General features: G+C 48.7%; 2 protein-coding genes across 4 annotated transcripts in view; both read left to right on the forward strand.

Moving 5' to 3' along the window:
- Positions 1-12,500, forward strand: part of LOC131736385 (tetraspanin-4-like) — a 21,186-nt gene that overhangs the window by 5,523 nt on the left and 3,163 nt on the right. Inside the window, exon 2 of one of the 2 annotated variants that reach the window (XM_059021899.1) lies at positions 11,792-12,016. The gene's annotated coding sequence lies outside the window, so the exon portion shown is untranslated. Of the gene's footprint in view, positions 1-11,598; positions 12,017-12,500 lie in introns of those variants that run through there. The other variant, XM_059021898.1, reaches the window with a different exon arrangement.
- LOC131736384 (protein arginine N-methyltransferase 1) lies at positions 865-9,910 on the forward strand. Of its 2 annotated transcripts, none has more exons than XR_009328104.1 (10): positions 865-1,017; positions 3,064-3,165; positions 3,737-3,892; positions 4,021-4,084; positions 5,322-5,464; positions 5,574-5,661; positions 6,771-6,886; positions 7,374-7,639; positions 8,695-8,816; positions 9,353-9,910. XR_009328104.1 is itself a non-coding variant. In XM_059021897.1 (10 exons), the coding sequence occupies exons 1-10, from the start codon at positions 994-996 to the stop codon at positions 9,434-9,436; spliced, it is 1,050 nt and encodes a 349-aa protein (XP_058877880.1). In that variant the 5' UTR covers positions 865-993; the 3' UTR covers positions 9,437-9,910. The 2 variants fall into 2 exon arrangements, 1 of the variants encoding a protein (XP_058877880.1); XM_059021897.1 differs by having other exon boundaries at positions 7,374-7,524.

Below are 12,500 nucleotides of genomic sequence, written 5' to 3' on the forward strand. Positions count from 1 at the left end.
AGAGGGGAGAGGAGAGAGAGAGAAAGGAAGGAAGGAGAGGGGAGAGAGAGAAGAGAGGAGAGAGGAGAGAGAGAAGAAGGAAGGAAGGAGAGGGGAGAGAGAGAAAGGAAGGAAGGAGAGAGGAGAGAGGAGAGAGAGAGAAAGGAAGGAAGGAGAGGGGAGAGAGAGAAGAGAGGAGAGAGGAGAGAGGAGAGAGAGAAGAAGGAAGGAAGGAGAGGGGAGAGAGAGAGGAGAGGAGAGGAGAAGAGGAGAGAGAGAGGAAGGAAGGAAGGAGAGGAGAGAGGAGAGAGAGGAGAGGAGAGAGAGAGGAAGGAAGGAAGGAGAGGAGAGAGGAGAGTTTAATTCAACTCGACGTGTTAACAACACTCGGGATTGAAACAAACGAAACGTTTTTGTTTTTTTCGGATGTACACAAAAGGTTTAAATTATTATTAGTAGTATGTTTAAAACGTTGTTTTTTTTAAAAAAAAAAAAACTTCTTCAGTCGTGTAAATAAATAACAGCAACACAGCGCGGCGACGTGTAAACCGTTTCGAAATATCTGTAAACCTTTTGTGTGCATCGAAACGCCTCTGCTCGCTTTACACAGGCACGTTGAAACAGGCGCCATTGTGGCTCTGCTGTGGTCGGTGTTGATAATAAAACTCTGAAGAATAAGAGCCAAAATGGCGCGCACAGGGCTGCAGTTTCATATAAACGCCTTGCCGGGGGAGTGGGCGGTTACCGGACTTCTTCAGGGCGGGATCTGTAGTCCGTCCGTCCCCCCTTACATCCAATCACAGTAGCCTATTCACATTAAGAGGCGGTGCTCTGTGGCGTTATCATATCACAGCGCTCTATTGCCTTCGCTGGGCGTGTTTCGGGGCGGTGGAGGCGGGGTCTGGGGGCCTCCGTCGTCCTATCAGAAGGAGCGATTCCCGTCGTGGGCGGCGCCGGGTTTGGTTTTAAGCTCGGAGCGGCTCGCCTCGAGGACAGGACGGGCAGAATCGCGAAATGGCGGAAAGCTCAGTGATGGAGGTAAGAGACGAGCCGCGCACTTTCAATAGGACGAGAAAAAAAACACGAATATGTGATCAAAAAACGCGTCTCTAGAGACGGGGAAGGGCGGAGGCGACAAACACGAAAGATAGCGGGGTTTTAGACCGAAACACACGATTAAATGAAATGAATTCGTTATGCGAGTGCTGTAGTGATTCTGATAGGAACGGCAAACCGCTCCTCTCCGGTTTAAATTAATAATAATAATAATAATAATAATAATAATAATAATAATAATAATAATAATAAATTGTTATCGCTTTGAAACTCGAGACTGGCTTTAAATTGGGTTTTCATGCCGAAATAAACGGGCTGCGAGTGACTTGCTAAATTTTAAACGCGTGTCGTATTTCGTAAGTGTTTTTAAATCAACGCGAATAATAATAATAATATAAAGGTTCGCTTTGCCATCGCGATTTCCTTTCACAATAATAAAATCAAACGCTGTTAATATTTGGGTAAGATTTTTTTTTCTTTTCTAAGGCCTAAATGTCTGAGTTGGTTTTTTTGTGCGTCTCTCAATTTGCCGCATTTTTTATTTGAGCAGCACGTTATATATTCTTTTGAGCAGTCCTCTCAAATCTATTAAAACGTGCGTTTTCCCTGACGACGCGTGTTTTTTAATCATGCCCGTGGACCGGCGTGGGTGAGATTGCGCCACGGCGCTATCAGGACTGCGCCGCGTTGTGTTAGCGCGCCACGCGTGTGTGCGCTCGATTCAATCCGTCTCTGTTACACCGCGGCGCGGTCCCGGCACGCTGTGAACGCGTGGGTTTGCAGGGACGCCGTGTCCCCGCACACGAGTTCGGGTTTGTTTCTGTCTCTTTGTGTGGGTTTCGTTGAGACGCGTGGAGTCGCTGCTGTTTTGTTCACGACCCGAAACGTGCTCTGACGTCACTCATTCATTCCCGAAACGTGCTCTGACGTCATTCATTCATTCCTTCCCAAAGCGACACGGAGCTGCGGGTCGCTGGCATAGCCCGTTCAAACTGAAGCGAGGAATGTTATTATAATAAAATACCCAGTTTTTATAAAAACAGCTTTTAAACTTCATTATATGCTTCATATTGTGTAAATTGCATTCACGAGAAACTCTGTTAAATATTTAGCTGTTGGATTCGGGATAGAGAGCAGTTTTTAAATCTCTGTACAGTATTTAACGGTATGAAAATGTCTAATTGTACGTCGCTTGTGTTGATGAACACGCTGTATACAGTAACCGCACACCCTCGCTATAGGGAACCTTCATTATAACGAACCTGGCCCCCAAATTCAATAAAACCAGAAAGATGAAATAAACACGCTGTCAACGACCCGGTCTGTACGCGTGGGGATGCCCCCTCCGCAGTGACGTCACTCTTGGGTCTCCAAGCAGCGCGCGCTGTGTATGTAATATCGTTCTCTGTTGCAAAGCTGGGAACTGTCGCGATGAAAACAGAGGAGCGCGGCCGGCACGCTGGGGTTAATTTTTTGGCTGGTTCAGCAACCCTGCAGCAAAGCAGAACTGATTGATTAAAGAAATAAAAATGAAACGGTTAATCCCGTGTCTGAACTCGTCCTGTGGGGTTGATTTTGGGGGTTCTTGCGTGTTTTGGATTGAGGTTTGGCACGCTTTTGAAACGGTTCACGTCGGATTGATTTTGAGAGTTCAGCATCTCGTCTGTTTTGCTTTTTGCACTGCGTTTTAATTCCTTAACAAACAGGATAAAGCGAAGCCCGACCACAGGAGGGGAGCAGGTACGTGTACTGCCAGTTTCATTCACAGTCTCGTTCATTTAGAGTGCCCTTTCTCCAACGAACCCCTCGATTCTGACGAACGAAAGGCTGGGACCGCGACAGGTTCGTTACAGCGAGGGTGTGCGGTGTCTCCTCTGTCTCTCATGTTTTATTAAATCTGATCAGGGTACGCCAGTCCTGCAAATACTTGCTGTGACTGGGATGGTGTTTCTATTTGATTATTCAGTGGGGTTTTTTTCAGGCTTCAGTCCTGGTTGAATGAATGCGTGTCTCTGTCTCCCCCTGCAGGTGGCGTGCAGCGCTGCAGAGAGCTCTGTGAAGCCTCAAGCGGAGGAGATGACGTCGAAGGATTATTACTTCGACTCGTACGCTCACTTTGGCATCCACGAGGTGAGCCGAAATACATCTGAACCCGTCCCCCCTCTCTACAGCATGATCCCTCCTCTTCAGAGTCCAGTGAAAGCTGCTGAATAATGTTCCCTTGTTAACATATTGAATTCCATCATCTCTATATAGAATGAACTCCCTCAGCTTCATAGAGTCCAATGAAAGCTGCTGAATAATGTTCCCTTGTTAACATATTGAATTCCACACCCTCTATATAGAATGAACTCCCTCAGCTTCATAGTCCAATGAAAGCTGCTGAATAATGTTCCCTTGCTAACATATTGAATTCCACCCCCTCTATATAGAATGAACTCCCTCAGCTTCATAGAGTCCAATGAAAGCTGCTGAATAATGTTCCCTTGCTAACATATTGAATTCCACGTCGCTGTGTAGTTTTCCAGAGACTTCACTATTAACTCTCTCGCTCTCGCTCGCTCTCTCAGGAGATGCTGAAGGACGAGGCTGGGGTTATATTACCATGTATTAACTGCGTGTCTCTCTCTCTCTCTCTCTCTCTCTCTCTCTCTCTCTCTCTCTCTCTCTCTCTCTCTCTCTCTCTCTCTCTCTCTCTCAGGAGATGCTGAAGGACGAGGTCCGGACGCTGACCTACAGGAACTCCATGTTCCACAACAAGCATCTGTTCAAGGACAAGGTGGTCCTGGACGTGGGCAGCGGGACGGGGATCCTGTGCATGTTCGCTGCCAAAGCAGGAGCCAAGAAAGTGATTGGGGTGAGGAGAGGGAGAGGGAGAGGCCGGGCTGTGTCCATGCTGCCGTGTCTCTCTGCGGGATTTCATATCTGGCTGCAATGCTCTTTTTTACGTTTTGATTTATTGTAGTTTTTCTTTTTCTCTTTCAGATCGAGTGTTCCAGTATTTCTGACTACGCTGTGAAAATCGTCAAGGCCAACAAACTGGATCACAGTGAGTGTGTGTGTGTGTGTGTGTGTGTGTCAGTGTGTGTGTGCGCGCTAACCCTGACCAGCAAACTGGATCACAGTGAGTGTGTGTGTGTGTGTGTGTGTGCGCTAACCCTGACCAGCAAACTGGATCACAGTGAGTGTGTGTGTGCGCGCGCTAACCCTGACCAGCAAACTGGATCACAGTGAGTGTGTGTGTGCGCGCGCTAACCCTGACCAGCAAACTGGATCACAGTGAGTGTGTGTGTGTGTGTGTGTGTGTGTGCGCTAACCCTGACCAGCAAACTGGATCACAGTGAGTGTGTGTGTGTGTGTGTGTGTGTGTGTGTGTGTGTGTGTGCGCTAACCCTGACCAGCAAACTGGATCACAGTGAGTGTGTGTGTGTGCGCGCTAACCCTGACCAGCAAACTGGATCACAGTGAGTGTGTGTGTGCGCGCGCTAACCCTGACCAGCAAACTGGATCACAGTGAGTGTTCAGATAGTGTGTGTGTGTGTGTGCGCTAACCCTGACCAGCAAACTGGATCACAGTGAGTGTGTGTGAGTGTGTGTGCGTGCGCTAACCCTGACCAGCAAACTGGATCACAGTGAGTGTGTTCAGATAGTGTGTGTGTGTGCGCGCTAACCCTGACCAGCAAACTGGATCACAGTGAGTGTGTTCAGATAGTGTGTGTGTGTGTGTGTGTGTGCGCGCGCGCTAACCCTGACCAGCAAACTGGATCACAGTGAGTGTGTGTGTGAGTGTGTGTGCGTGTGCTAACCCTGACCAGCAAACTGGATCACAGTGAGTGTGTGTGCGTGCGCTAACCCTGACCAGCAAACTGGATCACAGTGAGTGTGTGTGTGAGTGTGTGTGCGCTAACCCTGACCAGCAAACTGGATCACAGTGAGTGTGTGTGCGTGCGCTAACCCTGACCAGCAAACTGGATCACAGTGAGTGTGTGTGCGCTAACCCTGACCAGCAAACTGGATCACAGTGAGTGTGTGTGTGTGCGCTAACCCTGACCAGCAAACTGGATCACAGTGAGTGTGTGTGTGTGCGCTAACCCTGACCAGCAAACTGGATCACAGTGAGTGTTCAGATGGTGTGTGAGCTGCAGGGCTGGACGATTTATTAGGAACTTGTGTGTGTAATCTGGGTCTTGTATTAATCTCTCTCCGCTCTCTCCGCTCTCCTCTCTCTCGCTCTCGCTCTCGCTCTCGCTCTCGCTCTCGCTCTCTCTCTCTCTCGCTCTCTGCAGTCGTGTCTATAATCAAGGGGAAGGTGGAGGAGGTCACTCTGCCGGTGGAGAAGGTGGATATCATCATCTCCGAGTGGATGGGATACTGTCTGTTCTACGAGTCCATGCTCAACACTGTCATCTACGCCCGGGACAAGTGGCTGGTGAGGGGCGGGGCCTGGAGGGGGCGGGGTCTGGGGGAGGGGGCGGGGTCTGTGGGGAGGGGGCGGGGCTGTCTGGTTTAAGAGTCTAACCCCATTTCTGTTCTCACAGAAACCAGATGGTCTGATTTTCCCCGACAGAGCGACTCTGTACGTGACGGCCATCGAAGACCGACAATACAAAGAGTACAAAATCCACTGTGAGTGCAGCGAGGGGCTGAAATACACACACCACACACACTACACAACACACACACACAAATACACACAATACAAAATCCACTGTGAGTGCAGCGAGGGGCTGAAATACACACACCATACAAAACACCACACCATACACACACTACACACAATACAAAATCCACTGTGAGTGCAGCGAGGGGCTGAAATACACACACCATACACACTACACAACACACACACACAAATACACACAATACAAAATCCACTGAGTGCAGCGAGGGGCTGAAATACACACACCATACAAAACACCACACCATACACACACTACACACAATACAAAATCCACTGAGTGCAGCGAGGCCCCCAGGGGCTGAAATACACACAACATACACACTACACAACACACACACACACAAATACACTACACACACAATACAAAATCCACTGTGAGTGCAGCGAGGGGCTGAAATACACACAACATACACACTACACAACACACACACACAAATACACACAATACAAAATCCACTGTGAGTGCAGCGAGGGGCTGAAATACACACACCATACAAAACACCACACCATACACACACTACACACAATACAAAATCCACTGAGTGCAGCGAGACCCCCAGGGGCTGAAATACACACACCATACAAAACACCACACCATACACACACACACAAATACACTACACACACTACAAAACACCACGCCATACACACACCACACCATACACACACTACACACAATACAAAATCCACTGTGCGTGCAGCGAGACCCCCAGGGGCTGAAATACACACACCATACAAAACACCACACCATACACACACACACACACACACACACACACACTACAAAATCCACTGAGTGCAGCGAGGGGCTGAAATACACACACCATACAAAACACCACACCATACACACACACAAATACACTACACACAATACAAAACACCACACCATACACACATTACACACAATACAAAAGAGCAGAGTCACACACTCGTACTCCCTGGACTTCCAGTTTAATTTGTGTTCCTACCAGCTGAAATCTCACTAACGATCTTCCTGTGTTTTATGGTAATTGCTTCATTTCTCTCTCTCTCTCTCTCTCTCTCTCTCTCTCAGGGTGGGAGAATGTCTACGGGTTTGACATGTCTTGTATTAAAGAGGTTGCCATCAAGGAGCCGCTGGTGGATGTCGTGGACCCCAAGCAGCTGGTGTCGAGCGCCTGTCTGATCAAGGTGAGGAACGGAGAGAGAGAGAAGCGGGGGGGGGGGGGGCTCTGAGGCAGAACCGCAAGAGACCAAGAGTCAAGTTAGCAGAGAAACGTTTTAATGCCTTCGTCATCCAGAACTTCACTGGATCAGAAACTCCAAACCAGAAGAGACTGAGAGAGAAAGTCAAGTTAGCAGAGAAACGTTTTAATGCCTTCATCATCCAGAACCTCACTGGATCAGAAACTCCAAACCAGAAGAGACTGAGAGAGAAAGTCAAGTTAGCAGAGAAACGTTTTAATGCCTTCGTCACCCAGAACTTCACTGGATCAGAAACTCCAAACCAGAAGAGACTGAGAGAGAAAGTCAAGTTAGCAGAGAAACGTTTTAATGCCTTCGTCACCCAGAACTTCACTGGATCAGAAACTCCAAACCAGAAGAGGCTGAGTGTTGATCTCTCTCTCTCTCTCTCTCTCTCTCTCTCTCTCTCTCTCTCTCTCGTTCCCTCTTTCAGGAAGTTGATATCTACACAGTGAAGATTGAGGATCTCTCCTTCTCCTCTCCGTTCTGCCTGCAAGTGAAGAGGAACGACTACACCCACGCGCTGGTCACGTACTTCAACATCGAGTTCACTCGCTGTCACAAGAGAACGGGCTTCTCAACCAGTGAGTGCAGCACAAACCACAGCTCCCAGTCTAGCACCCCGTCCCGCCCGCGCGCTGGTCACGTACTTCAACATCGAGTTCACTCGCTGTCACAAGAGAACGGGCTTCTCAACCAGTGAGTGCCGCACAAACCACAGCTCCCAGTCTAGCACCCCGTCCCGCCCGCGCGCTGGTCCCCTGCTTCAACATCGAGTTCACTCGCTGTCACAAGAGAACGGGCTTCTCAACCAGTGAGTGCCGCACAAACCACAGCTCCCAGTCTAGCACCCCGTCCCGCCCGCGCGCTGGTCACGTACTTCAACATCGAGTGATTCGTCTCTCTCGCTCTCTCCTCAATTCAGGTTTAAAAGAAGCTTTTATTGGCTTGACAAAATGAATTTTTCCCAAAATACCTGAACAACAAACATGAACACAACCCCACGTACCCGTAGCTGTGACTGGTCCCAGTGCAGACTCTCTGTGTGGCTCCAGTACCCCCCTCCTCGTAGCTGTAACTGGTCCCAGTGCAGACTCTCTGTGTGGCTCCAGTAACCCCCCTCCTCGTAGCTGTGACTGGTCCCAGTGCAGACTCTCTGTGTGGCTCCAGTAACCCCCCTCCCCTCGTAGCTGTGACTGGTCCCAGTGCAGACTCTCTGTGTGGCTCCAGTACCCTCCTCCCCTCGTAGCTGTGACTGGTCCCAGTGCAGACTCTCTGTGTGGCTCCTGTACCCCCCTCCTCGTAGCTGTGACTGGTCCCAGGGCAGACTGTCTCTGTCTCTGTCTCTGTGGCTCCAGTACCCCCCCCTCCCCTCCCCTCGTAGCTGTGACTGGTCCCAGTGCAGACTCTCTGTGTGGCTCCTGTACCCCCCTCCTCGTAGCTGTGACTGGTTAGAGTTAGGTGCAGACTCTCTCGGTCTCTGTTCTGAGCGGCTGGTTCTGCTGTCCCTCTCCTAACAGGACTGTTGGTTTCCTCAGTGTCGCAGTCCAGGGGAATCTGTCCTCCTGAGGGGCAGGTTTGGGGAGGCGCGTGTGTCTGGGGGGGCAGGTTTGGGGGGGCGCGTGTGTCTGTGGGGGGCAGGTTTGGGCAGGCGTGTGTCTGGGAGGGGCAGGTTTGGGGAGGTGCGTGTGTCTGGGGGAGGGGCAGGTTTGGGGAGGCTGTGATGTGTTAATCCTCTCCTCCCTCTCTGTCAGGCCCCGAGTCTCCCTACACTCACTGGAAGCAGACTGTGTTCTACCTGGATGATTACCTGACTGTGAAGACTGGAGAGGAGATCCTGGGAACCATCTCCATGAAGCCCAACGCCAAGAACAACGTGAGTGCTCAACTGGGAGCACTGGGAACCAGCACGAGTGCTTTCAAACCCGCCCAGTGACCGAGCATGAACTCCCTCAGCTTCATAGAGTCCAATGAAAGCTGCTGAATAATGTTCCCTTGTTAACATATTGAATTCCACCCCCTCTATATAGAATGAACTCCCTCAGCTTCATAGAGTCCAATGAAAGCTGCTGAATAATGTTCCCTTGTTAACATATTGAATTCCAGACTGCTTTGTAGTTTTCCAGAGACTTCACTTAATTGAAAAATGTGACGTTTCAGAAATCTAACATGAAATACGACTGGACTGTTATGAGGGCTTCTGGTGCAGTTTGTTTTTAATTATGTGATAAATAATGAGAGTTTTTGTTCACATAGTTTTTAAAATTGTCTCAAATCTGGGTGATGCAGATCTGTAGCTGTGTGATCCAGCAGGCTATGCTTGTGGTTTACTGCAGGGAGGATGATTATAATCTGGATACTAATCCCTCCCTCTCTCTCCTCCTCTCCTCTCTCTCCTCTCCCTCTCTCCAGCGTGATCTTGACTTCTCCGTTGATATTGACTTCAAAGGGCAGCTCTGTGAGATTTCCAAGACCTGCGAGTACAGAATGCGCTAGAAACAGATTCACCCGTCAATCAAACATTACCAGCGAGTCCCGGCTGCATTCCCCCCCCCCCCCCCTCTCCCCCCCGCGGGTCTCCACAGCAACGCCACCGCCTCCTCCTGTCACCACGGCAACCGTCCCGCCCACTTCAGGAGGCAACTGCTTCCTGCGTCCTTGTTCTGCCCTATTGGTGTGTTTTACTTCCTGTGTTGTGAGTTTCCACGGAAACGGAATGCTTCTCCTGACCTTTCCGTTTTTATAACGGAGGTATTATTATGGTCTGTAATTTAGTTTTTTGTGTGTTTTGAGATTATATTAAAGGAGACGGCAGTTTCAGGTTTCTGGGGGAGGGATTTGCATTTAAATTACAATGGGATGTTTTTCAAGGAACTGAAGAAGGAACATTTTTATTTAATTTGTTGCTGCTTTATTCATGTTTTGGGATTTTTGTTTTTCATTTTTAAAAAAATAAAGAATTTAGTCTGACTTGAGTGGTGTGTGTGGGTTTCTGATCTGTCTGAAATGAGTTTCCTTTTCAAATGACTGAAAGAAACTAAACTGGGCCTCTGATCACGTGGTTGTGACAGACAGACCCTCCCTCCTCCCTCTATCATCTCTTCTCTCTACCTCAGTGTTTTTATTGGTTAATCTGTCGGGCGTCTCCCTCTCATGTTGAGCCTTTATATCTTATCCGTTTGAGAACAGTCTAAGTGTTGCAGTGTGAAATTAAATTATAGAAGTGCTTTGCATCTGCCCCACTGTCTGGGGGAGAATGTAAACTAACTGGTCAGTCAACAGCAACTGGTCTCTTTCTGGGCAGTGAACACTCAATGCTGAAATAAAGTGATATTATTTTGACGGCTGCAGTACCTGTGTGTAAACACGGGAGGGCAGTGTTGAGCAGCGTGTGCGGTTGCAGGTTTTAATGATTCAAAAGCCCGGCTGCAGTTCCTCTATTGAACCACACGAGGGCAGCAGGGCGCCACAGTCTCTCACAGTAACACGACCCAGATGGCATTTTTTTTTTTTTTTTTTTTCATGTAAAATATCCCAGATGCAGACGACACGTTATTCAAGTAAAGAGAGATCCTTCAAGACGCCCGCGCTGAGGGACGCTGTGTTACAGCTACTCAGACAGGCTCTCATTCTCACAGAATCGTCTTTGGTTTCGAAAGGTGGAAGCTCTGACCCTGAGCAAGACACTTCTGCTCCGTCTTTCGGGTGAGACGTAAAACAAGCAAGGTCCTATTGGAAGCGACTCTGCAGCAGCCACTGACTCACTGTGTGTGTGTGTGTGTGTCTCTCCTCTCTCTTATCAGTGACACTGTGTGTGTGTGTGTGTGTGTGTGTGAGACCCTGAGCAGATCACTTCACCTCCTTGTGCTCCGTCTTTCGGGTGAGACGTAGTTGTAAGTGACTCTGCAGCTGATGCATAGTTCACACACCCTCTGAGTCTCTGTAAGTCGCCTTGTTTAAAGGTGTCTGCTAAATAAACTAATAATCATCTTCAGTCTGCTGCTACCATATAATACATCCACTTCAGATAAGGCCTCTCCTCTCCGCCTCCTTCTTTATCCCATTCCCTCTTTTATTTTCTTCTCATCTTACTCCATTTTGTTGTATGTGTTCCACACTGCAGCACAAGAAGCTGGCTGTCTGTCTGTCTTCTCTTCCCTCTCCTCGCTCTCTCTCCTCACTCCTCTCCTCGCTCTCACCTCTCTCTCCTCTCTCTACCTCTCCCCTCTTTCACCTCTCTCCATCTCTCCTCTCCCCTCTCCTCGTTCTCTTCTCTCTCTCCTCTCTCCTCTCTCCCCTCCTCCTCTCCTCTCTCTCCTCTCTCTCCTCTCCTCTCTCCTCTCTCACCTCTCTCCCTCTCCTCTCCTCTCTCACCTCTCTCCCTCTCCCCTCTCCTCATTCTCTCTTCTCTCTCCCTCTCCCCTCTCCTCGGTCTCTCCTCTCTCCTCTCTCTCCTCGCTCTCCCCTCTCCTCTCTCCTCTCTCTCTCCTCTCTCTCTCCTCTCTCCTCTCTCCTCTCTCTCCTCTCTCTCCTCTCCTCTCTCCCTCTCCCCTCTCCTCGGTCTCTCCTCCCTCTCCCCTCTCCTCGTTCTCTCTTCTCTCTCCCTCTCCCCTCTCCTCGTTCTCTCCTCTCTCTCTCACTCTCTTCTCTCTCTCCTCTCTCCTCGCTCTCCCCTCTCCTCTGCTCCCTCCCACTCGCCTCTTCCTCCATTTCCTGTCAGGAAGATTAGCTGTTCCAGAACATGGACTTTTGGGAAAAATAACATTCCATCTGAGAGAGAGAGAGAGCGAGAGAGGAGAGAGAGAGAGGAGAGAGGAGAGAGGAGAGGGGAGGGGAGAGAGAGAGAGAGAGTGCGCTCAGTTCTGTACAGAGGCTGAATTGAGACACAGATCGGAGGTTATAAAGTTTGAGAAATAAATCATTTGAAGTGCTTCTCGATTCTGGTTTTAAGAGACGAAGGAGCGGGAGAGAGGAATCTGAAGGGTTGATTTTTCCTTTCTCTTGTTTGTTTGTTCGTCCCTCCTTCAGAGGCTTTTCTCATTCCTGCCATCACACAGAGAGAGCGAAGGAAAGCAGGTAAGAGCAGAGTCTGTGTGTCTGTCTCAGTGTGTCAGCGTGTCTCTGTGTCTGTCTCAGTGTGTCTGTCTCTGTGTCTCTGTCTCAGTGTGTCTTAGTCTCAGCATCTGTCTCTCAGCGTCTGTCTGTGTGTGTCTCAGTGTTTGTCGGTCTCTGTGTCTGTGTGTCTTAGTCTCTGTGTCTGTCTCTCTGTCTCTCGGCTCGGATTTCTTTACAGAATGTCGACAACTTCCCTGGAGAAAATCCCTGATTCACGTTTAATATGTATATGTATGTACTGTATATAATTACTAATATATATATATATATATATAGATACACTGTATATAATTACTAATATATATATATATATAGAGAGAGAGAGAGAGAGAGATACACTGTATATAATTACTATATATATATATATATATATATAGATACACACTGTATATAATTACTCTATGTATGTACTGTATATAATTACTAATATATATATATATAGATA

This window comes from Acipenser ruthenus, unplaced genomic scaffold (assembly GCF_902713425.1).
Source record: "Acipenser ruthenus unplaced genomic scaffold, fAciRut3.2 maternal haplotype, whole genome shotgun sequence".
Classification (NCBI taxonomy): Eukaryota; Metazoa; Chordata; class Actinopteri; order Acipenseriformes; family Acipenseridae; genus Acipenser; species Acipenser ruthenus.